This window comes from Papio anubis, chromosome 18 (assembly GCF_008728515.1).
Source record: "Papio anubis isolate 15944 chromosome 18, Panubis1.0, whole genome shotgun sequence".
Lineage (NCBI taxonomy): Eukaryota > Metazoa > Chordata > Mammalia > Primates > Cercopithecidae > Papio > Papio anubis.
The window spans coordinates 61,909,432-61,935,445 of record NC_044993.1 but is presented as its reverse complement, the minus strand read 5'-3'; the positions used below and the strand labels follow the sequence as shown (position 1 = coordinate 61,935,445).

General features: G+C 45.4%; 1 protein-coding gene across 8 annotated transcripts in view; it reads left to right on the top strand.

Moving 5' to 3' along the window:
• The window catches only part of SNX29 (sorting nexin 29), a 588,023-nt gene that overhangs the window by 51,025 nt on the left and 510,984 nt on the right, over positions 1-26,014 (top strand). For 7 of the 8 annotated variants that reach the window (XM_031657934.1, XM_031657931.1, XM_031657930.1 and 4 more), the window contains one exon: positions 8,165-8,289. Coding sequence is in view for 4 of the 8 variants with exons in the window: in XM_031657931.1 (XP_031513791.1) it covers positions 8,165-8,289 (125 nt within the window). In the remaining 4 variants the exon portion in view is untranslated. Of the gene's footprint in view, positions 1-8,164; positions 8,290-18,580; positions 19,288-26,014 lie in introns of those variants that run through there. The other variant, XM_031657936.1, reaches the window with a different exon arrangement.

The window sequence follows — 26,014 nt, the reverse complement described above, 5'->3', positions numbered from 1 at the left end:
GCAACTCCCTGGTTCAAGCGATTCTCCTGCCTCAGCCTCCTGAGTAGCTGGGATTACAGGCACATGCCACCATGCTCGGCTAATTTTTGTATTTTAGTAGAGATGGAGTTTCACTGTGTTGGCCAGGATGGTCTCGATCTCCTGACCTTGTGATCCGCCCGCCTCAGCCTCCCAAAGTGCTGGGATTACAGGTGTGAGCCACCATGCCCGGCCTTTTTTTTTTTTTGAGATGGAGCCTTGCTCTGTTGCCTAGGCTGAAGTGCAGTGACGTGATCTTGGCTCACTGTAAGCTCCGCCTCCCGGGTTCATGGCATTCTCCTGCCTCAGCCTCCCAAGTAGCTGGGACTACAGGCACCCGCCACCACACCTGGCTAATTTTTTGTATTTTTAGTAGAGACGGGGTTTCACCATGTTAGCCAGGATGATCTCCTGACCTCGTGATCCGCCTGCCTCGGCCTCCCAAAGTGCTGGCATTACAGGCGTGCACCGCACCCGGCCTCCAAGTTACAGTTCTAATAATTCTTTTTATTTATTTACTTTTTGGGGATAGAATGTCGCTCTGTCACCCAGGCTGAAGTGCAGTGGTGCAGTCTTGGCTCACTGCAATCTCCACTTCCCGGGTTCAAGTGTTTCTCCTGCCTCAGCCTCCCAAGTGGCTGGGATTACAGGTGGGCGCCACCACACCCGACTTTTTTTTTTGTATTTTTAGTAGAAATGGGATTTCACCATTTTAATCAGGCTGGTCTCAAACTCCTGACCTCGGGTGATCCGCCTGCCTTGGCCTCCCAAAGTGCTGGGATTACAGGCGTGAGCTACTGCGCCTGACCTGTATTGTTTTTTTTAAGCACAACTGAGAGCATACTTAACATACAGTTCCCTATCCTGCTTATTTTTCATCTTATGTTATAAAGATACTGACTTATCAGTATAAGCTCTTGGTAAACATTTTTAAGACCTAAATAGGTATTGTTTATCTAACCAGTTTCCCAAGTGTTAAATATTTAGGCAGTTTCTAAGTTTTTTTTTTTTTTAAAGACAAGGTCTTGCTCTGTCACCCATGCTAAAGTGCATTGGTGTGATCCTGGCTCACCGTAGCCTCCGCTTCCTGGGCTCAAGAAACCCTCCTGTCTCAGCTTCCTGAGTAGCTGGGACTACAGGCATGCACAGCCACACCCAGGGCTAATTTTTTTATTTTTTGTAGAGCCAGGGTTTCAGGCCACTGTGCCTGTAATCTTAACTCTTTAAAAAATTTATTTATTTATTTATTTATTTATTTATTTATTTATTTATTTATTTTTTAGGATAGAGACAAGGTTTTGCTTTGTTGCCCAGGCTGGTTTCAAACTCCTGGCCTCAAGTGATCTGCCCCCCTCGGCCTCTCAAATTGCTAGGATTGCAGGTGTAAGCCACTGCGCCCCACCTATTCTTAGATTTTTATCTGATTTGTAGATTATAGTCTAGGATTGATTTCTGCTACTGAAATTCATGGATTAAGGATGTAAATCTTTTTGAAAAGTTAATTAAACATAAATATAGCTCATGGCCCATTTCTTCTTCTTTTTTGTTTTCTTTTCTTTTCTTTTTTTTTTTTTGAGACAGAGTATCACTCCGTTGCTCAGCCTGGAGTGCAGTGGTGCCATCTCAGTTCACTGCAACCTCTGCCTCCTGGGTTCAAGTGATTATCCTGTCTCAGCCTCCTGAGTAGCTGGGATTATAGGCGCTCGCCACCATGCCCAGCTAATTTTTGTATTTTTAGTAGAGATAGGGTTTTGCCATGTTGGCCAGGCTGGTCTGGAACTTCTGACCTCAGGTGATCTTCCTGTCTCGGCCTCCCAAAGTGCTGAGATTACAGGTGTGAGCCACTGAACCTGGCCTCATGGCCCATTTCAAATGATTGTCATGTAATGGCCTTGTACTTACTGTCTTCAATCTGAGATACGGCTCATACTGTTGACTGAATGATTTTCATTGGTACAGCAGACTCCATTCCAGCTAACATTGAAATTTTACAAATGAGGATAATCCAGTCCATTTTCATGACTGTACTTGGTTTTCTCAAAAAGGCTCCAGTAAAGCTGTAACATAGTAAAAGAATTGCCAGGCACGGTGGCTCACACCTGGAATCCCAGCACTTTGGGAGGCTGAGGCTGGCGGCTCACAAGTCAGGAGTTTGAGATCAGCCTGGCCAACACAATGAAACCCGATCTCTACAAAAAAATTAAAAAAAATTAGCTGGGCATGGTGGCGCGCACCTGTAATCCCAGCTATTTGGGAGGCTGGGTCAGGACAATTGCTTGAACTCAGGAGACAGAGGTTGCAGTGAGCCGAGATTGTGCCACTGCACTTCAGCTTGGGCAACATAGCGAGACTCTGACTCAAAAAAAAAAAAGTATCAAGTAAATAGGTCCTTCTGTCACAAGGTTAATTTGATGCAGTTTATAAAAATGCAGCATTCATAGCTGATCCTGTTGTTCTAATATTTGCCATGCAGAAGTATAGGATTCTTAGGAATCTTTTACTAGATTAGTGTGGCAGATTAAGCAGTCTTGAAATATAGGACAGGCTGTGCTTCGTGTCTCACTTCTGTAATCCTAGCACTTTGGAAGGCCAAGGTGGGCAAATCACTTGAGGTCAGGAGTTCGAGATCAGCCTGGCCAACATGGTAAAACCCTGTCTCTACTAAAAATACAAAAAAATTGGCCAGGCATGGTGGCACGTGCCTGTAATCCTAGCTACTCCAGAGGCTGAGGCAGGAGAATCTTGAACCTGGGAGGCGGAGGTTACAGTGAGCCGAGATCACGTCGCTGCACTCCAGCCTGGGGAACAGAGCGAGGCTCCATCTCAAAAAAAAAAAAAAAGATAAGACAAAGCTAATGAAAACACACGCTTGCTGAATCTTAACAGAAAACTGGTTGAGCGGGTGCAGTGTCCAGCTGTGCTGATGTTGGTGGACAGTTTTAAATGCAGCAGAAGGAAGTTACTTCATTTTCCATTCACAACTCTTTTGCTACTTTGTCAGACTTCTACTGAGCACCTGGGGAGGAAGTTTTTTTTTTTTGTAAACAGCTTTATTGAGGTCTAGTTTTTATGCCATTAAAATTGTAAGTACACAATTCAGTGATTTTTTTTTCTTTCAATTCAGTGATTTTTGTGCTTTTTTTTTTTTTCTTTTCTTTGAGGCAGAGTTTCGCTGTTGTTGCCCAGGCTGGAGTACAGTGGCACCATCTTGGCTCACTGCAACCTCCACCTCCCAGGTTCAAGCGATTCTCCAGTCTCAGCGTCTGGAGTAGCTGGGATTACAGGGGCCTGCCACTACGCCTGGCTAATTTTTGTATTTTTTAATAGAGAGGGAGTTTCACCATGTTGGCCAGGCTGGTCTCGAACTTCTGACCTCAGGTGATCCGCCCACCTCAGCCTTCCAAAGTGTTGGGATTACAGGTGTGAGCCACCTTGCCCAGCTGATTTTTGTGCTTTTTAATACATTTATAGAGTTGTGCAAGCATCATGACAATTCAGTTTTAGAGCATTTCCATTATCCCCCCCAAATTCCCTTGTGCTAGTTAACACTTAATCCCTAATTTCAACCCCAGCCTTAGAGAACCACTAATTAAATGACTTTCTGTTTCTATATCCAAATGTTCCTTGACTTATGATGGGGTTATATCCTGATAATCCTATCAGGACAAAAAATCATAAATTGAACCATGGTTATGTTGAGGACTGTCTGTATTTACCCTTCTTAGACGTTTCATGGAATTTACAATGTGTGGTGTTTTGTGTCTGGCTTCCTTCCTCTAGCATAATATTTTCAAGGTTCTTCCATGTTGTAGCATGGATCAGTACCTTATTCCTTTTTTTTTTTTTTTTTGAGACTGAGTCTCTCTCTGTTGCCCAAGGTGGAGTGCAGTGGTGTGATCTCGGCTCACACTGCAACCTATGCCCCCTGGGTTCAAGGAATTCTGCTTCAGCCTCCCCAGTAGCTGGAATTACAGGTGGCCGCCGTAACGCCCAACTAATTTTTGTGTTTTTAGTAGAGATGAGATTTCCCCATGTTGGCCAGGCTGGTCTTGAACTCCTGACCTCAAGTGGTCCGCCTGCCTTGGCCTCCCAAAGTGCTGGGATCATAGATGTGAGCTACTGCGCCCCACCTGACTGGTGCTTTTTAAAAAATTAAAATATTCACTGTTGTTAAGTAACCCACTTATTGAAAATAATATTCCTAGTTCATTACCTTGGAATGGAAGTTTGGTGTGATAAAATGGCAAGGAGGCAGCTGACGTCTGCAGTGAAGCTGGAGTGTCTGCAGCAGAGAGTATTCTGGGTACCTCCAGCCTTCTCAACAAAGTGAGACTCTGTCTAAAAAAAAAAAAAAAGGTAGCTGCGCATGGTAGTGCATGCCTGTAGTCTCAGTTACTTGGTCAGCTGACGTGGGAGGATTGTTTGGGGGAGGTTGAGGCTGCAGGGAGCCATGATCACACTGCCACACTCCAGCCTGGGCAACAACAGAGCAAGACCCTATCTCAAAAAAAAAAAAAAAAAAAAAAAAAAGAAAAAGAAAAAAAAGAACTGTACTAAAGCTAGTGCCCCTTTCATTTTTGGGGAATTATCATCTACTGCTTCCCATATAAGATGGGAAGCAGTGGAAAGCCTTAGTGTGACCTAGTGTATGATACAGTTATCAGTTGGTACGTCCAAGATGTGCCCATCAGAAGCTAAAGAGTAGATTCCTGTGCTTAGACAGGTGTGTTCTACTTGATTCCCTAGTTTTAACTGATCTGGATTTGAATGACAAATTACACGAAATCTCCTGAGATGCATCTCCCACCAAAATGTACATCATGTTCATAATCTTGAGTTCCCCGACTGGAGAGACCGTGTCGGTCACATTCTCTATAGCAACCAGGCGTGGTGCTAAGTGCACGGAAGCTCACAGTTAGCAAGAGCAGGCAGCCCTGGAAATCAGACCATTAACAGAGAGTGGCGAGTGCTGCAGTAGAAAGAAACTCAGAATGAGGAAACATTCAGAAAGGCTTCCTGGAGGAGAGAATACGTGAGCTAAGTCTTGTTTTTTTCTTTTGAGACTGAGTTTCGCTCTTATTGCCCAGGCTAGAGTACAATGGCACGATCTCGGCTCACTGCAGCCTCCGCCTCCTAGATTCATGTGATTCTCCTGCCTCAGCCTCCAGAGTAGCTGGGATTATAAGCATGTGCCACCACACCCAGCTCATTTTTTTGTATTTTTTTTAAGTAGAAATGGAGTTTCACCATGTTGGCCAGGCTGGTCTCGAACTCCTGACCCCAGTTGATCCATCCCCGCCTTGGCCTTCCAGAGTGCTGGGATTACAAGTGTGAGCCATCACGCCCAGCCAAAGTCTGTCTTGAATGACCAGTAGATACGTGCTCAGGAGGTGGAAAGGGCATATGGGGAGGGTGTTAACTAGAACGGCCTTTGGCAAGGAAGGCATCATAATGATCTAATTATAGGACTAGCATCCACCTGGGTATTCACGCGGTGTTAGGTTAGTTGTGACCTGTGTGCCTCTGTGACACAGTACTGATGATGTAATCCAAACCTTGGGGACTGGGTTTGTGCAGTTCACCTGCATTCCATTCCTCTTAGGGCCCTAGTTTTATCTAGAGCTGGCTGGGCAGTTACTGACTTGTGCATTGGAACTAAGCAAACGGATAGCAATTGTTGAGTTGATTGCTGTATTTGCAGAAGATTCTTTTAAAGATAGAGGCTTTGGTTAATTACAGAGAACTCTCAACACACCCCAGAGTTTTTTTGTTTTTGTTTTTGTTTTTTTCTCTCTTTCTGAGACAGACGCCTGATCAGGGTCAATGTTGCTCTGTGCCATGGTTTTGGTTTCTGTGGTATTTAGAGAGTTTTGGTGGATGTCCCAGCTTTCAGGAAGCCTTAAAATATGTGCCTATGAGGCTGGACACAGTGGTTCATACCTGTAACCCCAGCACTTTGGGAGGCCAAGGCAGGCGGATCTCCTGAGGTCAGGAGTTGGAGACCAGCCTGGCCAACATGGCGAAACCCCATCTCTACTAAAATACAAACATTAGCCAGGTGTGGTGGAGGGCACCTGTAATCTCAGCTACATGGGAGGCTGAGGCAGGAGAATCGCTTGGACCTGGGAGGCGGAGGTTGCAGTGAGCTGAGATTGTGCCATTGTACTCCAGCCTGGGCAACAAGAGCAAAACTTCATCTCAAAAAAAAAAAAAAGTGCCTATGTGCACAGAGACTAGCGTATGCACATCTATAATAATTGAGAGTGTTATCTGCCCAGCAAAGAGGCTTGTTTCAATGTGGAGGAGTATTCTGGGATCTTTGGTTCAAGGCTAATCATTCATTTACCTACTACTTACCCACTGGAAAAACATTTATGGGGCACACACTGTGTACCAGGTACTGAGCTCAGTGTCAGGGATCCAGCAAAGATAAGATAGAAGGTGAAAACCAAGCAGTGTGGTTGAGGGGCAGTATCAGATTTGTGATGCCTAATAGGCTTCCTTCTGTGGAGGGCCAGCTTTGGTCATCTGCTAGTGGTGGCCTACAATGCTGGGATCGATTAGTGATGTCTGTCATGGGCACAGAATACAATGGAAAGGCATGAATGCTGTGGATTTGCTGATGCTGTGTTAGGGTTGTATGGCGTAGACAGAATGACGAGTGAAGATTCAGTAAGGGAGCTAGAGGACTTTTATCTTAGAATAAAGGATGTTCATCTTGGTGATATGGGGGATGGAGGAAACCACATTAGATCAGCTTACGAGGATGGGGTTCAGGTACGGATGTTGCTGCTTATTATGCAGTTTTCAGGAGGTCACTTAAATGTCCTTAGCCTCAGCTTCTTCAAGTGTAAAATGGAGATAATAATACCTGCCTCATCTATATAGTGTTGATGAGAAGAGTAAAATAATGGGTATGAAAATATTTTACTATGCACAGAGTGATAAACACCTGGAGTATTGTTACCATGGGTGTTGGGATGGGTGGAGCACCTGTCTTTCCAGCCGGCTGCCCTTGTCATATCCAGCTCGTAATTCCAAGGCTACCTTTATTCAGCCCACAGATTCTAAGCCTGTCCTTGCCCCATCACTACCTGCCATCTCATCCTGTCTTATTTTCTTCTAAGTTCTGATTAACTGAAATGGTCTCGTTAACTTATTTGTGTATCATGCACAAACATGTGCATTCTTTGCTAGAAACATGCACATGAGTGAGGCAGAAACCTTGCCTGTCTCACTCCCACCATCATCTCCTCAGAGCCTAGAACAGTGCCGGCATATGGCAGACATTCAGAATTTCTTAACATTTGTTGCATGAGTGAATGGAAAGGGCTCAGAAGTCCACAGACCCAAATGGGCAGAGGCTCAGGAGTCCTGAGAAGATTGCTAAGATCAAGTGCAGTTGCTGTGACCTCATCTCTTTGTTCCTGAATCTCCTATTTCTCTGGTTATTGAGAAACAAATTCAATTAAATGCACAGTAATTGTAACTTAATTGAAAATTCCATCAACTCACAATCTGAGTTCACAATGTAATCTCTTACAACAGAATAAAGAACAAGAATCAGAATTCATATTATTATTATTTTTAGAGCATGTAATCTCATATAACAGAATAAAGAATGAGACTCAGAATTCATATATTTTTTTCAGAGCATGTAACAGGCCATGAAATTACACAATGTTTCCAATTTGGCAGCCTGGTGAATTCAGTCTCCAAAAACATAATCTTGTTCCTTAAACTACACGTAATATGAATTAGAGTTAAAACTTGTGAATTGGATGCAATTAACATCCAACCGCTCCCCACACGGAACTGATTGGTTTTTAACTTGTCCCCCCTCTGCACCCCTGCCAGCTGGCACCCGTCCCTGTTCCCATGTTCCTTGTGAATTGTTACTGTGCCAGTCTGATGCATATGGGTAGACTGTGCTGGGCATCCTGAGCTCTGTGAAATGAACATCATATACAGGAGGTGTGTGGAGTGGCGCAGGTCAGTTACCCAGCCTGCAAATCCAGGTGTCTCCTGTCTGCCTTCACGTTAAGGTTTACACCTGGCAGCTTACTCACTTCCTGGAGATGCTGGGGCTGCCCTAGTTGCTACTCCCTTTTCTGGGGAGACTGATGAGTCATTGGTTCTCTCACAGGGTCACCTGTCTCTGTGCCCAGTTTGAAGCCGTCCTGCAGCATGGCTTGAAGAGGAGTCGAGGACTGGCACTCACGGCAGCAGCGATCAAGCAGGCAGCAGGCTTTGCCAGCAAAACCGAAACAGGTACCGCTCTGCCTGGCCATAGCTTGGAGGAGCTTGTCTTCCTTCTGCTCTTTTTCTTTTTATTTGTTTTTTAATAGTAGGCAGGGCAGTCATCGAGTAGGACTTGGTGGGGTGGTATGTGCGCACAGAAATCCATGTCTTAATAGTAGTCAAAACGTAATGGTGTTGTCTGGCATCTTAATTTAAATGAAATCATCTTTTGCGCAGAATTCTCAGAGCCACATGGTACAGTCTCCTCTGGGTTTGGGGCCCTGCGGCACACTGGTTTATTTCACCAGTGTGGCGTCCTGGTTGCTGGGAAATTAATAATCTGTTTTAATTTGATGCCTGAGGATAGCATGGCATTTCATAATTAAATGTTGTCAGCACCAGCAACAGAAACCCCAGAGGTTCTGTTATCTTCCAATTTAATGTTGGAAAAACATTTCCATGTGAATGACAAGCATAATGCTAAATAATAACTATTAACGCTTAGTACTTTGTGCAAGACTTGCACTTTGATGTAAATTAACTCATTCCGTTCTTCGAGAGCCCTGTGAGTAGCAGGACTGTTATTACTGCCACTGTACAGATGAGGAAGCTGTTCACAGTGATCTGCTTTGGAGCTGAACCTGGAAGTGGATCATGTCATGTAACAAATGTCCGGTGGTCTCCTGCTCCCTTGAGCTTTCAGTTCTAGCCCTGGCCGCGGCTGCTGCTGGGAATCCAGGAATCTTTCTTATCACTATGTCAGTGTCATTGCTGAGTAAAATGTGTTGTCTTTTGCTGGTTCCCCTTTCACAGCCAAACGTTCGACCTTGTTGCATTTGGTGGCGGTGTGTGGAAATTCTCTGCTAACAGAATCCTTAGTCTTTCCCTCTCCTTCATGTTGCTGTGTCATCCTTCCTTTTTTTCTCAGCCCTTCTATGTATTTATTTAGTGTTTTAGAGTTGGGGTCTTGCTCTGTTACCCAGGCTGAAGTACAGTGCTGTGATCATGGCTCACTGAAGCCTGGAACTCCTAGGCTCAAGTGATCCCCTTGTGTGAGCCTCTGAAATAGCTGGGACTGCAGGCTTGCACCACCATGCCTGGCTGGTTTTTAAACTTTTATAGAGACAGAGATCTTGTTCTGTTGACCAGGCTGGTCTCAAACTCCTGAGCTCAAGTGATCCTCTCACCTCAGCCTGCCAACTAGCTGGGATTACAAATGTGAGACACCGTGCCTGGCTCCAACAGTTTTTTTTTTTTAATTATTAAGATCATTTTATTGGTACATAATATTTGTACATTTGTATGAAGTACCTGTGTTTTTTTTTTTTTGAGACGGAGTGTTGCTCTTGTTGCCCAAGCTGGAGTGCGATGGCAACATCTTGGCTCACTGCAACCTCTGCCTCCGGGGTTCAAGCGATTCTCCTGCCTCAGCCTCCCGAGCAGCTGGGATTACAGGTGCCCGCCAGCATGCCTTGCTAATTTTTGTATTTTTAGTAGAGACAGGGTTTCACCATGTTGGCCAGGCTGGTCTTGAACTCCTGACCTTGTGATCTGCTCACCTTGGGCTCCCAAAGTGCTGGGATTATAGGTGTGAGCCACTGTGCCTGGCCTTGGTACTTGTGATATTTTGATACATGCCTAGAATGTGTAATGACTTTCAACAGATCTTTGCTTTTTTTTTTTCTTTCTTTGGGCAGTCTCCCGGGGCTAGCATAAGCTCAGGCTCCTAGATCTTTGTTTCTTGTTTATTTCACCAGTTACTCATTTTCAGAAATGAAGCAAAGATCTAGGAGCCTCTCTGAGCCTACTGTAGCCCCTGGAGACGGCCTAAAGAAAGAAAAAAAAAGCAAAGATCTGTTGAAAGTCATTACACATTCTAGGCATGTATCAGAATATCACAGGTACCCTATAAATATGTACAAATATTACGTATCAATAAAATAATTTTAATAATTTTTTTTAAAAAAAGATCTGTTGGAGCCAGCCACGGTGGCTCACATTTAGAATCGCTTGAACCCGGGAGGCGGAGGTTGCAGTGAGCCGAGATAGCGCCACTGCACTCCAGCCTGGGTGACAGAGCGAGACTCGTCTCAAAAAAAAAAAAAAAAAAAAAACCAAAACAAAACAAAAGGGATTCCTGTCCCTGTTGAATTTTCTGTCATGCTTCTGTGCTCCTTCAAAAGCCAGGGAGGGAGGGATCCAGTCTGAGAAAAGTCAGCATCAAGGACTACTTCAGTCCTTGTAGAAATCACTGCCAATGACTTTGGCCACCTCCTGTGTCCTGGATTATGTCTCTGCAGCTTCCCGTCTCCAGGACGACGCCTCCCTGAGTCCCTGTGTGTGAGTGACTTGGTGTTACAGGCTGGGTGAGGAGCTTTGCAGGGATTTAGCTTTTTCCAGGGCCGCCTGCCCTCAGGATTCCTGGGCCCTCACACTTCTTGTTTATATCTCATCTGCCTTTGGAGGAATGACCTTAGAGGAATTGGTGTGAGTAAGCCGGGAGGTTCTTGGTCCACTTCCATCCAACCGAGGGCAGCTGCCGGGTAAGGCAGAGGCAACCTTGGCTTTGAAGTCAGACTGCAAGGGTGAGTCTGAATGGCCTCGGGAAAGTTCTCTCTGAGCCTTCGTTTTTTTCACATGTAAAGGCGATAGTCTGATAGTCTGGATAGTCTCCCCTAGCTTCAGGGTTTGTCAGGGGGATTCAGTGAGAACCTCATTTGAAGCAGCTGCTTTAGTTCTTCACACCTAATAAATGTTTAACCACTTACCCTCCTCTCCCACCACCCTTTCAACTTTGAACCTCTTCCTCCATCTCATCCCTGCTTAAGGCGCTGACCTTTTGGCCACAAAGAATGGCTCTTTTTGTTGCCACCAGGACTAGAAGTCTTACCTTTCTGTTGCTTGGCCCTGGTAATCAAAGAACCACCAACACATTTGCAAGGCATCTCCAGCATTCTGGTTCTGGCCGCCCCTCTCTGTCTTGGTATGAGTGCTATACCTGCATGGTGGGGAGATGAATGAAAGGGCAGTCTCTGGCTGTTTTCTGCTGACGAGGATGTGCTGAGCAGCCTCCTGCAAATGAGAAGCAGGGAAAAGACCAAACCAGCTTAGCTCATTAGCCGGGCGTGGTGGTGCCCACTTGTAATCCCAGCTACTTGGGAGGCTGAGGCAGGAGAATTGTTTGAGCCCGGGAGGCTGAGGTTGCAGTGAGCCGAGATCATGCAATCTGGGAGAAAGAGCGAGGCTCCATCTCTAAAAAAAAAAAAAAAAAAAAAAAAAAGAAAGAAAAGAAAAATTTGCCTGCCTTTGTCTTACAGAACAAAGGACAGGAGATTCCACTTTACCCTCTCATCATCACACCATATTCAGTTTTCTGTATATCCCACGACGTAGCATGCTTTGTGAAGGCAGGATACCCTGTCTGTTTGCTTTCTCTTGACTCCTAGCGTAGTGTCTGCCACTACACAGTTCTTCAATAAAATTATGTTCAATAAACAAATACATCTTGGTTGGAAGGAAGGCTTTATTCATCGTGTGCAGTACTGTATTTCGTGGTTCCTGAGGTACCATATACCAGGATCACTCCAGCATACTACAGGGAAAGTGATCAATTTTTGAGGAACAAAGCAAAAATTAATTAAAAGTGACCCAGAGCTCTACACAGACTTGGCTTGCTGTTGTTGTAGCCACTGGAAACCCAAGTAGCCAGTACAGAATACAGTATGGAAAAATGAATTATTTTCCATTCCACTTGGGAAAGGAGAAAGAACCACTGCCATTATTGGCGTTTGATGCATGACCTTGGAATTTGTTTTTTTTTTTTTTGGAGAAGGAGTCTCACTGTGTTGCCCAGGCTGGAGTGCAGTGGCATGATCTCGGCTCACTGCAACCTCTGCCTCCCGGGTGCAAGTGATTCTTTAGCCTCAGCCTCCTGAGTAGCTGGGATTACAGGTGCCTGCCACCATGCCTGGCTAATTTTTGTAATTTTAGTAGAGACGGAGTTTCACCATGTTGGCCAGGTTGGCCTCGATCTCCTGACCTCAAGTGATCTGCCCGCCTTGGCAAAGTGCTGGGATTACAGGCGTGAGCCACTATGCCCAGCTGGAATTTGATGTTCTTTTAATCAGTGATATATCGGCATCAGGTTATAGGTTGGCAGTCAATTACAAGGTGATTGGCGCCATTCAGAATATACCAGAGGCACAGTTTCTGTTGCTGAGCTGCCTGTAAAATTTAAGTCTAATCTTCCCTGTCTGTTCAGCAGCCTTGGGCATTGAGGATCCTCTGACTTTGAAACACTGCCTTCCCTTGCTTTCTGCGATGCTATAGCCTCTTGGCATGCTTTCTTCTTCTTTTCTGATTGTTCTTGGCATATCACTTCTGTACCCTCAAATATTATTCATCCTTGGATTTATTGTTGGCTCTTGTTTCTACACATACTGTTTGGATTCCTTGGTGAAGTTGCTCTGTATGTGCCTGTTATTCTTAGTCATGCCCGCAGCCCAGAGCACTTCCTTAAACTCTGTCTCTTGAATGTCTCTATTTGGTGTACAGCATGGGCTTGTCAGTCTCCAAGACTGAATTCTGATCTTCATCCATATGTGTTCCTGTGTTTCTTGCTTAGTAAATGGCTCTGCCCTTTACCCAGGTCCCCTGGACAGCTCTTGGGCTTCCTCCCAGCCTTCTCCTTCTCCCTGCCCTCTGCCCCCAAACCAGTCCTGCGCTGAGCACTGTTTCTGTCTCTCACATGGGTCCCTGAGCCACTTGCAGTTCCTCCATCCTCAATGAGTTCTCTTCTTTCTTCCCGACTTGTGTTTTTCTGCCTTCAGTCTTGATCAGCTCTGACCCAATTTGCACATCATGGAGTGGTCTTCTTTCGCCATCCCACTCCCCCACTTACTCCCTGTAACTGCATTGACTTACAGCTCTTCCGTGGGTCTCTTGTAACGTTGGGACAAAGTATCCAGTGCTTGATCTGGCTTTTAGGGCTCTGTTCTCTACTGGCTGTGTCTCTTTCTGTTCTACCTCTTATGCCGTGCTGTATGCCAGGGGTGACAGACAGTGGCAGGTAAGACACCACAACTCTTTCATCCAGTTTGCAAATAAATGATGGCCTGAGTCCCACAAGCTCCCCTCTTGCCGCGCCCCTGCCTTGGGACTCTTGAGACCTCTCCACAATTCAGCAGCTAAAGCACTAATGCCAGATCCTGTGTGGGGCAGGGCCTTCAGCACCACTGCCTGTGCCTTGCTTGGTGCTTCTCACTAATTTAGATGATTCAGTTCTGTATTTTTTTTTTTTTTTTGAGATGGTATCTCGCTCTGTCGCCCAGGCTAGAGTGCAGTGGTGCGATCTCGGCTCACTGCAACTTCCACCTCCCGGGTTCAAGTGATTCTCAAGCCTCGGCCTCCTGGGTAGCTGGGACTACAGGTGTGTACCACCATGCCACCTACTTTTTGTATTTTTAGTAGAGATGGGGTTTCCTCATGTTGGCTAGGCTGGTCTCAAACTCCTGGCCTCATGTGACCTGCCCGCCTCAGCTTCCCAAAGTGTTGGGATTAGAGGCATTAGCCACTGTGCCTGGCCCAATCCTGTATTTTGAACAACTCTCCTGGTTTCTACTGTCTTGAAACTCTTCAAGTCTGGCAGTTCTTTCCCTTCCACTACCTTCCTTCCTCAGCTCTCACCCAAACTCCTACCGGCCAAACTTCTATTCTCTCTTAAAAAAAAAATATGGCCGGGTGTGGTGGCTCATGCCTGTAATTATAGCACTTTGGGAGGCCGAGGCAGGTGGATCACGAGGTCAAGAGAGAGATCGAGACCATCCTGGCTAACACGGTGAAACCCCATCTCAAGTAAAAATACAAAAAATTAGCTGGGTGTGGTGGCGGGCACCTGTAGTCCCAGCTACTTGGGAGGCTGAGGCAGGAGAATGGTATGAACCCGGGAGGTGGAGCTTGCAATGAGCAGAGAGTGTGCCACTGCACTCCAGCCTGGGCAACAGAGCGAGACTCCACCTCAAAAAAACAAAAAAAATTGGTAAAATATACATAATGAAATTTACTATTTCAGCCATTTGAAGTGTACGGTTCAGCATAAGAGTACTTAATGCACATTCACATGTCGTACAATAATCTTTACCACCATTCATCTCAGAACCTTTCCATTTTTACAAACCAAAACTGTATTCATTAAACACTAACACTCACTCCCTCCAGTCCCCTGCCTCTGGCAGCTGGCATTCTACTTTCTGCCTCAGTGCATTCTACTACTTTAGGTTCCTTGTATCAGTGGGATCATGCAATATTTGTTCTTTTGTGTCTGGCTTTATTTAGCATAACGTCTTCAAGGATCGTCCATGTTGTAATATGTGTCAGAATTTCCTTTTTTTTTTTTTAAAAAAAAAAAAAAGATGGAGTCTTGCTCTGTTGCCCAGGCTGCTGGAGTACAGTAAGTAGTGCTATCTCAGCTCACCACAACCTCCGCCTCCTGGGTTCAAGTGATTCTGCTGACTCAGCCTCCCGAGTAGCTGGGACTGCAGGTGTGCGCCACCATGCCTGGCTAATTTTTTTATTTTTAATAGAGACGGGGTTTCACTGTGTTGGCCAGGCTGCTCTCGGACCCCTGACCTTGTGATCCACCCGCCTTGGCCTCCCAAAGTGCTGGGATTACAAGCGTGAGCAACCACACCCAGCCCAGAATTTTCTTCTTTTTAAAGGCTGAATAGGCCGGGCGCGGTGGCTCACGCCTGTAATCCCAGCACTTTGGGAGGCCGAGGCGGGCGGATCACAAGGTCAGGAGATCGAGACCACGGTGAAACCCCGTCTCTACTAAAAATACAAAAAATTAGCCTGGCGCGGTTGTGGGCGCCTGTAGTCCCAGCTACTCGGGAGGCTGAGGCAGGAGAATGGCGTGAACCCGGGAGGCGGAGCTTGCAGTGAGCCGAGATCGCGCCACTGCACTCCAGCCTGGGCGACAGAGCGAGACTCCGTCTCAAAAAAAAAAAAAAAATAAAGGCTGAATAATACTTTTGAGGGTATGTAGAACCCGTATTTTGTTTATTCCCATGATAGTTGGGTGTCTTCCACTTATGGGCTATAGTGAATGGTACTGCTATGAATATGAAGATGCAAATATATGTTTTTTCCACTTTTAGTTCCTTTGGGGAATATACCCAGAAGGACAATGCTGGATCATGTTGTAATTCTATGTTTAATATTTTTTAGGAACCATCAGAGGGTTTTCCATAGTGGCTACACCATGTTGCATTCCCACGAGCAATGCACAAGAGGTCCATTTTCTCCACATCCTTGCCAACTCCACAGCCTTGCCAGTGCTGGCTTTTTATTTATTTTTATTTATTTATTTTTTGAGATGGAGTCTTACTTCGTCACCCAGGCTGGAGTGCAGCAGTGTGATCTCGGCTCACTGCAGCCTCTACCTCCCGGGTTCAAGTGATTTTCCTGCCTCAGCTTCCCAAGTAGCTGGGATTACAGGCATGAGCCACCGTGACTTGCTAATTTTTGTATTTTTAGTAGAGGCAGAGTTTCACTGTGTTGGCCAGGCTGGTCTCGAACTCCTGGCCTGAAATGATCTGCCCGCCTTGGCCTCCCAAAGTGCTAGGAGTATAGGTGTGAGCCACTGCACCCAGTCAATGCTGGCTTTTTAAATTAGAGAAAAGTTATACAGCTTTAATTATATACATGGAGAGAACCAGAGAGTGATTACCACCCCCTTTTTTCATATATATATATATATACACACACACACACTATACATATATATATATATGTATAGTAACTTTATTATTTTTTGTAGGGACAGAATCTTACTATTTTGCCCAGGGTGGTCTCAAACTCCTTGTCCTAAGTGATCCTCCCACCTTGGCCTCCCAAAGTGCTGGAATTACAGGCCTGAGCCACCATCCCTGGCCTCCTTTTTTCTGTTTTCATAATTGCCATCCTAATGGGTGTGAAGTGGTATCTCATGTGGTTTTGTTCTCTTCTCTCTTGAAGTTTCAGAATTGTTTTCAAAAAGCCAGTCATGAGCTCCCTACGTGGTTCAGCTGGACTGTGCCCCTCCTATAGTCCTAAGTTCTTCTTCCTTCAAACCTATGTATGGAACTACCCATTTTCTTTCTTTCTTTCTTTTTTTTTTTTTTTGTTGAGATGAAGTCTCGCTCTATTGCCCATGCTGGAGTGCAGTGGCACTATCTTGGCTCACTGCAGCCTCTGCCTCCTGGGTTCAAGCGATTCTCCTGCCCCAGTCTCCTTAGTAGCTGTGATTACAGACGCACATCACCACGCCTGGCTAAGTTTTATATTTTTAGTAGGGACGGGGTTTCATCATATTGGCCAGGCTGGTCTCGAACTAGTGACTTCAGGTGATCCGCCTGCCTTGACCTCCCAAAGTGTTACGATTACAGGCTCATCCTTGTAGCTCCAGTGTCTGGAGCTCCAGTATCTGGCTACTTGCATAGTAGAGGCCACCAAAGGACTGCATTCAAAATAACCACTTGAGGACCCTGACTTCAGAACACCCTGTTCATTTTCCTGGGAAGCCAAACCACTACTCTCAGTGGTCTGTATGCATCCTCAGTCAGTGGGAGCAGGTGGTAGTAATATACCCACAACTATAAATGAGAGAGACCGACTTCCTTGATCTTCAGTGGGGATTTTTGAAAATGGTTGATTGCACTCAAAGCAGAATTTATATTTTGCTTCATTGGGTCACCTTGGGCAACAATTTCATTTCTGTAGAACATTAATTTTGGATGTGTTTGCTCTTGCTTCTCTAGTTCTTTTAATTGTGATGTTAGAGTGTCAATTTTAGATCTTTGCTGCTTTCTCTTGTAGGCAGTTAGTGCTATAAATTTCCCTCTACACACTGCTTTAAATGTGTCCCAGAGATTCTGGTATGTTGTATCTTTGTTCTCATTGGTTTCAAAGAACATCTTTATTTCTGCCTTCATTTCATTATGTACCCAGTAGTCATTCAGGAGCAGGTTGTTCAGTTTCCATGTATTTGAGCAGTTTTGATTGAGTTTCTTAGTCCTGAGTTCTAGTTTGATTGCACTGTGGTCTGAGAGACAGTTTGTTATAATTTCTGTTCTTTTACATTTGCTGAGGAGTGCTTTACTTCCAACTATGTGGTCAATTTTGGAATAAGTGCGATGTAGCAAACTATCACAAGAATGGAAAAACCAAATACCGCATGTTCTCACTCATAGGTGGGAATTGAACAATGAGATCACTTGGACACAGGAAGGGGAACATCACACACCGGGTCCTATTGTGGGGAGGAGGGAGCGGGGAGGGGAGGGATAGCATTAGCAGATATACCTAATATAAATGACGAGTTAAGGGGTGAAGCACACCAACATGGCACATGTATACATATGTAACAAACCTGCACGTTGTGCACATGTACCCTAGAACTTAAAGTATAATAATTTAAAAAAAAGTTAGAAAAAATGAAAAAAAAATTAATTTTGGAGGAAGCTGCGTGTGCCAGGGGAGCCCTGGGTGCATCCTTTTGATGGTGAGGGGAAGTCCAGTTCCTCACCCGCCCATCCCTGCTTTCGGTTCCCTATTGGTGATTTTCTTTTGTGTTCATGCACGTGCAAATCAGCTGCTTTTGGTGAGGGAAGCCTTGGAAGGATGTCTGCTAAAGGTGCAGAGAAAATGCAGAGCTCCGTTCAAGGTGAAAAAAGTGGTTGACAACCAGCAGAAAGAAGCTGGCCTTAGGGAGGAAGGCAGAAGCCAGGGTTCTGTACCCCTTGGGCTCTTTGTTAACTCCTGGGTCGCTGTAGCATGGGGATGGCCACAGGGTCCCTTGGGGTTGGGTCCTTGACACCCAGGGTGGCAGGGACCTGGGCCAGTGGCTATTTACTAAGGGGTATGAATGTGTCCCAGCACGTTAAGATCTAGTGGAGCTGGACTGATACCTCTTGGCGGAATGTGACTTCTGCCTGTTTCAAAGGTGTTTAATCCTGCTGTTTCATAAATTAAAACTCAGGCCTGTAATTCCAGCACTTTGGGAGGCCGAGGTGAGTGGATCACTTGAGGCCTGGATTTCGAGACCAGCCTGGCCAACATGGTGAAACCCTGTCTCCATTAAAAATACAAAAATTAGCTGGGCATGGTGGTAGGCACCTGTAATTCCAGCTACTTGGGAGGCTGAGGCAGGAGAATCGCTTGAACCCAGGAGGCAGAGGTTTCAGTGAGCTGAGACCATGCCCTGGCACTCCAGCCTGGGTGACAGAGTGAGACTCCGCCTCAAAAAAAAAAAAAAAAAAAGTAAAAGAGACTCAGTTTGGCCTCTGAGTTGTCAGTTTTTAGATCACAGTTATCCAGCCTGAGTTCCATGGGTCCTTTGCTTTGCTCCTTTCAGAATGTAAATGACTTTTCAGCTCTTGATGGGGTATGCCCCTAAAAGGAAGTGAGACACAATTTTTAGAAGTCCTTCTTAGAAATTTCCCACTTTTTTTTTTTAAATAAGAGACGGGGTCTTTCTCTGTTGCCAGACTAGAGTGCAGTGGTGCAATCATGGCTCTCTGCAGCCTTCAACTTCCTGGCTCAAGCGATCCTCTCACTTCAGCCTCTCAGGTAGCTGGGACTGCACGTGCAGGCCACCATGCCTGGTTAATTTCTTTCGGACTCTTTAATAAAGGAGGTGCTACGCTGTAAACTCTCATAGGATACAGGTGTATTATGCTGAGCTCTGGTTCTGGAAGGCAGTCTTGTGGCTAGTTGGAAGATGGCCAAGTGACAGAGCTCAGCCCCTTGTTGGCACTCTGCTCTGCCAATCCATTTGTGCCTTGCAGTCAGGCTGGTTCAGTTTGGGATGTGACAGATTTGGGAGCACCTGTATTCACTGAGTTCTCAGACTGGCACATGAGCGAACTTGGTTTACCTTTGTTCCTGGCATGGCTGATACCACGTGTGGCTGATTCTGTTAGATTCTGCCCTCAGATTCATCCCTCTGTCTTCTTTGGCTTTGATAGAACCCAGATTTTGCTTGAGGCTGTGGTATGTACTCTTTTGTCTCGGCGAGGGATCCTGAAGGATTAAGCCAGTTTTGAGTTTTGTTCTCTGCTTTCTGTGCTCCCTTGTGATTTGTCTGGAATTACTTGTTCTTTCCTGATAAAAGGGGCGATAGAGCTGGCTTCATCCCATTCCCTTTCTTCCTGCTCAGTTGTGAATGAGATGCCCAGAGTTATGACAGTCCTCTGGGACAGCGAGATCAAAAGGTTGGAGATTCTGGCCTGACAGAGCCTTCGTATCACTGGCCTATTTCCAGACCAACCCAGCTCTATGGACTTGGATTTTCTTTGTGTGTGGGTTTTTTTCGTTTTGTTTTGTTTTTAGAGACAGGGCCTTGCTCTGTTAACCAGGCTGGAGTGTAGTGGTGCAGTCATAGCTCACTACAGCCTCAAACTCCTGGGCTCCAGCCATCCCCCTGCCTCAGCCTCCTAAGTCGCTGGGACTACGGGTGTGTGCCGCTACACTAGGCTCCTTGTAGTTGGGTTTTCTGTTTCCTTTTTGTAGAGATGGGGTCTTACCATGTTGCCCAGGCTGGTCTTGGGTTTTCTGATTTTTTTGTTGAGCAATACTTTGTTTGTTTTGGGGCAATGTTGTCACATTGATGAGACACCCCTCGCCCCCCCCATGGCTGTAGAGCACAGGTGTTGCTCCATTCCTGGCGTGTTCTTGGTCTTCTATAGATGATTGTCAGATGACTGAAGAACATGTCCTGTCTCACTGCATTATTTCCTGTGGTTGCAAGTGATAGAAAATCCTTTAGACTGATTTAAAAAATCAGATGAAGGACATTTATGTATTGACTCAAGTAAGTAAGAATTCATCTCAGAGTTGAGCTGGATTCAGGGGCCCTGCCTTCTCCCAAATCTGCCGTCCCTCCGGCACAGCTTCTCTGTGGTTGGGTGTCTTTTCAGATGGGGTCTCTCTACATGGTGGGGTGGAAAATGGCCCCAGGTAGCTACAGGTTTCCAGGGATGAGAGATCCTACTTCTAGAAGGGGGTGGGCACACTCCCTCCTTAAGGGTCGTATTACAGGTTTTGTGAGCCATGCAGTCTCCATAGCAGTGACTCAGCTCTGCCACTGGAGCAGAAACTCAGCCACAGACCATATGGGAGCAAATGGGTGTGGCTGCGTTCCAGGAACACTGTGCTTACAAAAACAGTTTGGAGGCCAAATTTGACCCCCAGGCCATAGTTTGCTGACCTCAGCTCCTGGAGGAGACAAGGCGTCTTTTCTGGTGGCTCCAGAGAACCCTGTGGTCCAGGGCTGAGACTAGGGTGAGGTTAGTGAGACACTCACTTTGGCCACAAAATTGAAGGTGGTACCAAAAAACTTATCAATCAAGATAACTCATATTTTTATGTAATATTAAAAAAAATGAAAGTTGCATATGCCGTGGTTCTGGCCAGTTAATTGCCTGCCCTGGGTTAGCTGTCCACCCCTGCTGTAGGGGGAGGTTAGGGCAGTGCGGAAGGATCCCAGTGGATTGCGTTTCCCATACGAAAGAGGGGTGCTCTTACTAGAAGAAAGGGAAAAGGACCAGGCTTGGTGGCTTACGCCTGTAATCCCAGTGCTTTGGGAGTCCGATGCTGGAGGATCATTTGATTTCAGGAGTTCAAGACCAGCCTGATAATGTAGTGAGACCCTCATCTCTACAGAAAAAAACAAACAAACAAAAGCCATGTATAGTGGTGTACACCTGTAGTCCCAGCTACTTGTGAGCCTGAGGTGGGAGGATCGCTTGAGCCCAGAAGTTCAAGACTGCAGTGTACTATGATCGTGCCACTGTGCTCTAGCCTGGGCGACAGAGCGAGACCTTGTCCCCACCCCGCCCCTCAAAAAAAAAAAAAAAAAAAAAAGAAACTCCAAACAAGGAAAAGGAATGCTGTTTGGTGCAAGTGTGGTAGTGATATTAATAGCTGGTTTTCACTGAGCACCAATTATATGCCGGGTATGTTAATCACTATGGCTAACATTTATTCACTGCATTATTGGATACACTTGACATGTATTCCTATTTCTCATTTTTCCCTCATAGCAATCCATACAGGTAGGTACTGTTCTCCCCATTGTACAGATGAAGAAAGTAGAGGACAAAAAAAGTTTCCCAAGGTGACACAGTGCCTGAACTAGAATTTGGGACAAGGTTTTTGTCTTCCTTGTGGTCTCTAAGGTATGAATTCTTGGCATTGGTGATGGCATCGGTGATAGGTTAAGACTTGATAGAAACTTTCCAAAAAGCCTGGTGCTGTTAGTCATCCTCTTTTAACAGGTGCCCCAGGGCAGCTCTTCTCAACACCCCTTCCTGGCACTTGTTTTTGTTGGTGTTTGGCTTTCAGGTGTTTGCAGAACCAGAAGCCCTTGCCCGCTTTTTGACTTAGCACCATGTTTCAAAGCAGATCAGCGTATATCTCTAAATTAAATTACGGACACGGCAGGCGCTAATTGGCAGGTGAGCTGCACTTTAAATAGAGCACATTCATTATGGCAGTGGAAGCAAAACCCTGCTGGGATAATTCTTATCAGCAGCAGCATCACCCTGACACGCTTTAAAAGGATTCTGTAGCAGTAAGCAATTTGCAGAATTGAAAGGTGAAAACACACTTTAAAGCATTCATGTAGATTCAAGGTCGGAGGGAGGTGACTGAGTTTTTCAAGACAGGCTGCAGGTGAGTCACTTGATTGGAAATGTGATGGACGTACAGATAATGGTCTGGGGTATTTCGAAACACGTTGTTGGCCAGCTGACCGAGGGAGTTGTCATCAGATTCCCCGTCCTGGTTTCTGAGTGAGGTGGAGAGTGGAAGGAAGGCGGTTGTGTACAGTTGTGTGGATTAGACTGATCTGATGAGCTTGGGAAGTGGATTAGTTTGACATTTAGTGATTGAGACAGAAGATAGTCTTGAGGGACCTGCCCTCTTGCTGGTTTTTGTTATTCCTGGGAAGATTATTCTAAATGATCCCAGCGATTGGCTTGATCCACACATACTTACGCTCACGCATACAGATGTGTACATTTAGATGCTGTGAAAACAGAAGAACCCACGTGAATGCCCTCTGCTGTGAAGGGAATTAATTATTAAGGAAATGCTGATTGGTCATCATGGACTGGGCACTGTGCTTGGTGCTTTCCTTCCCTTTCTAGTTACCCCAGTAACCTTGGGTGATTCTGTACTTTTGTGTTGATTTTATGGGAGAGGATTTTCAGGCTTAGCATGGTTGAGTGACTTGCGGAAGGTCATTTGGTTGAATGGACTTTTTCTCTGTTCGTCCTGCCTGCTAGACTGGAAGTCCCTTAGGAACGAGTTGTTGTTGTCTCTAGCTGGTGACACATAGCCTACCTCGGTTCACAGCTCACAGGAAGAATGCAGTGCATCCTAGTGAAGTTGAATTGAAACATTAGAGTGAACTTAACTAGCCTGCCATGCAGTTTCTGGAGATGGGTGTACTTGCCTACTTCTGGAAGGCAGGTTCAAAGCCTTTGTGACGTTTCAGAGGGGACTGTGAGCCTGTTTAGCTCCTAGATTGGAAGCCGGGTCTAACTGCAAAGACTCAGCTTCCCCCACTTGGAATATTAAACAGTTGTGAACGTGACCATTTCGAAGAAGGCCAAGTCCCCTCATTTTGCAAGGCAGCGTGATTTGGGTTTGCAGTGAGCTCTGAGGTCCCTTTCTGCCATACTGTTTACTAACTGTGTTGCTGGGTGAGTCGCTTCACTTGTCCTGGCTTCAGACCTTGTCTTTCACATGGAGATGGCCTTGGTTGTGATGATGTCAGATGTAAAGTGTTTGCTGCAATGGCTGGTGCTTAGTTACTGCTCAGTAAATAGTAGTTGCTGTTGCTGCTGTTATTATTATTGCCAGCCCGAAAAAGTGTTGAAGAGCCAATGTTAAGTGAAGAAAATTGATCACAAAATTATGTATACACTAGCATGACAACTATGAAAAAATCTGGGGTTGGGCATGGTGGCTCCCGACTGTAATCCTAGCATTTTGGGAATCTTAGGCAAGAGGATCACTTGAAGCCAGAAGTTTGATACCAGACTGCACAACATAGCAGAACATCATCTCTACAAATAAATAAAAAATTAAAAAATTAGCTGGGCATGGGGGTGCATGCCTGTGTCTCAGCTACTCGGGAGGCCGAGACAGGAGGATCACTTGAGGCCAGGACATTGAGGCTGCAGTGAACTCCAGCCTGGGTGACAGAGGGAGAGGCCTTGTCTCAAAAATAAACAAATAATAATTAATTTAAAATGTATAGTAAAAAATTTAAAAATCTGTGTACACGTGGATAAAAAGTGGTGGGATGTGAGGAGATACAAGTAGTTGTAGGAATGACTGTCTTATGGGTAAAAATAAACTGTCTTGAGTTTCCCATAAAGCCTTAAATCTGTTCCTATCCTCAGACTGAGTAATTTGACATGTGGAAATCTTTCCTAAGGAACTAGAAATGAGGACAATTATTTATGTATAGGGGTGTTCTTTACTGTACAGAAGGAAAGTTGACCATGTGCCATGCCCTTAGTAGTAGGGAAATAGTTATGTTTTACTGGAAAACCATCAAAAATCATCTTTGAAAGACTTTTAATTGTAATAGGAAAATGTTCATGATCTAGACAAGAAATAAATGAATCAGGATATAAAATTACACATATAACTATGTATGCATATACACTCTTACAATATGATATGGTTTTATTTATTTATTTTTTGAGACAGAGTCTCGCTCTGTCACCAACCTGGAGTGTTGTGGTGTGATATCGGCTCACTGCAACCTCCGCCTCCTGGGTTCAAGTGATTCTCCTGCCTCAGCCTCCCGAGTAGCTGGGACTACTGGCGTGCGCCACCATGCCCAGCTAATTTTTGTATTTTTAGTCGAGACGGGATTTCACCATTTTGGCCAGGATGGCCTCCATGTCGACCTTGTGATGTGCCTGCTTCAGCCTCCCAAAGTGCTGGGATTACAGGAGTGAGCTACTGTGCCAGCCTATTTTTTTTGTTTTTGTTTTTGTTTTTGTTTTTTTTGAGGCAGAGTCTTTCTCTGTTGCCCAGGCTGGAGTGCAGTGGTGTGATCTCGGCTCACTGCAACCTCTGCCTCCTGACTTTAAGTGATTCTCCTGCCTCAGCCTCCCGTGTAGCTGGGATTACAGGCACCTGCCACCAGGCCTGGCTCATTATTGTATTTTTAGTAGAGATGGGGTTTCACCATGTTGGTCAGGCTGGTCTGGAACTCCTGACCTCAGATGATCCGCTTGCATTGGCCTCCTGGAGTGCTGAGATTACAGGCGTGAGCCACCGTGCCCGGCCTGATGTGTTCTTTTCTTCTGGCTGCTATAACAAATTAATACACAGTTGGTGACTTTTAAACACTATAATTTATTCTCCCACAGTTCCGGAGGCCAGAAGTCCCAAATCAGCTTCACTCGGCTAAAGTCAAGGTGACAGACAGCAGGGCTGCTTGCTTCTGGAGGCTCCAGGGCCGAATCCGTTCCTGGACCTTCCAGAGTCTGCTCGCTGCCCACCTTCCTTGGCTATGGCTGCCCCATGCTAGTCTTTGCTTCTCTGGTCACATCGTGTCCTCCTATTCTGCGTCAAGTTTCTCTCTGCCTGTCCCTGCCTCTGATGAAGATCTTGTGATTACATCAGCCTCACAGGGATGATGCAAGATAACCTCCCAATTTCCAGATCCTAACACAGTTGCAAAGACTCTTTTACCGTATAACGTAATATTCAGAGAATTCTGGAGCTTAGGATGTCAATATCTTTGAGGATTATAATTCAGCCTACAGCAAATGTTGGTTTTATTATAAAAAAGAAAAGTGCAGTAAAAAAGACTGAGAATTCTTAAAAATGTCATCGTTGGTCTTTCCTGGATGAGAGGTTTTAGAGTAATTCTTATTTTTGATATTCTCTTCTATATCTCCCACTTTTTAAAAATTTCATTATTGTTTTGGAGGCTGAGTCTTGCTCTGTCACCAGGCTGAAGTGCAGTGGTGCAATCTCACCTCACTGCAACCTCTGCCTCCTGAGTTTAAGTGATTCTCCTGCCTCAGCTGCCCGGTAGGTGGGATTACAGGTGTGCATCACCACGCCCAGCTAATTTTTGCATTTTTAGTAGAGACGGGGTTTTACTGTGTTGGCCAGGCTGGTCTCAAACTCCTAGCCTCAAGTGATCCACCACGTCAGCCTCCCAAGTGCTGGGATTACAGGTGTGAGCCACTGTTTCCAGCCTCAATTTTTATTTTAGATTCAAGGGGTACATGTGCAGGTTTGTTACCTGGGAACGTTGTGTGATGCCGAGGTTTAGGGCACGATTGAACCCATCTCCCAGGTAGTGAACATAGTACCCGGTAGGTAGTTTTTTAGTCCATGCTCTTCTCCCTCTCTACTCTCTCTAGCAGTCCCCAGTGTCTGTTGTTTGCCATCTTTATGTCTGTGTGTACCCAGTGTTTAGCTTCCATTTATAAGTGAGAATATGCAGTATTTCATTTTCTATTTCTGTGTAATTCGCTTAAAATAATGGCCTCCAGTCATCTGTGTTGCTGCAGAGGACACAATTTTGTTCTTTTTCATGGCTGCGTAGTATTCCGTTGTGTAAATGTACCACATTTTGTTTATCTAGTCCACTATTGGTGGGTATCTGGTTTGATTCCATGTCTTTGGTGTTATCCCCCACCTTTTCCATCCTAAGCGGATACTCTGTTACAATCTC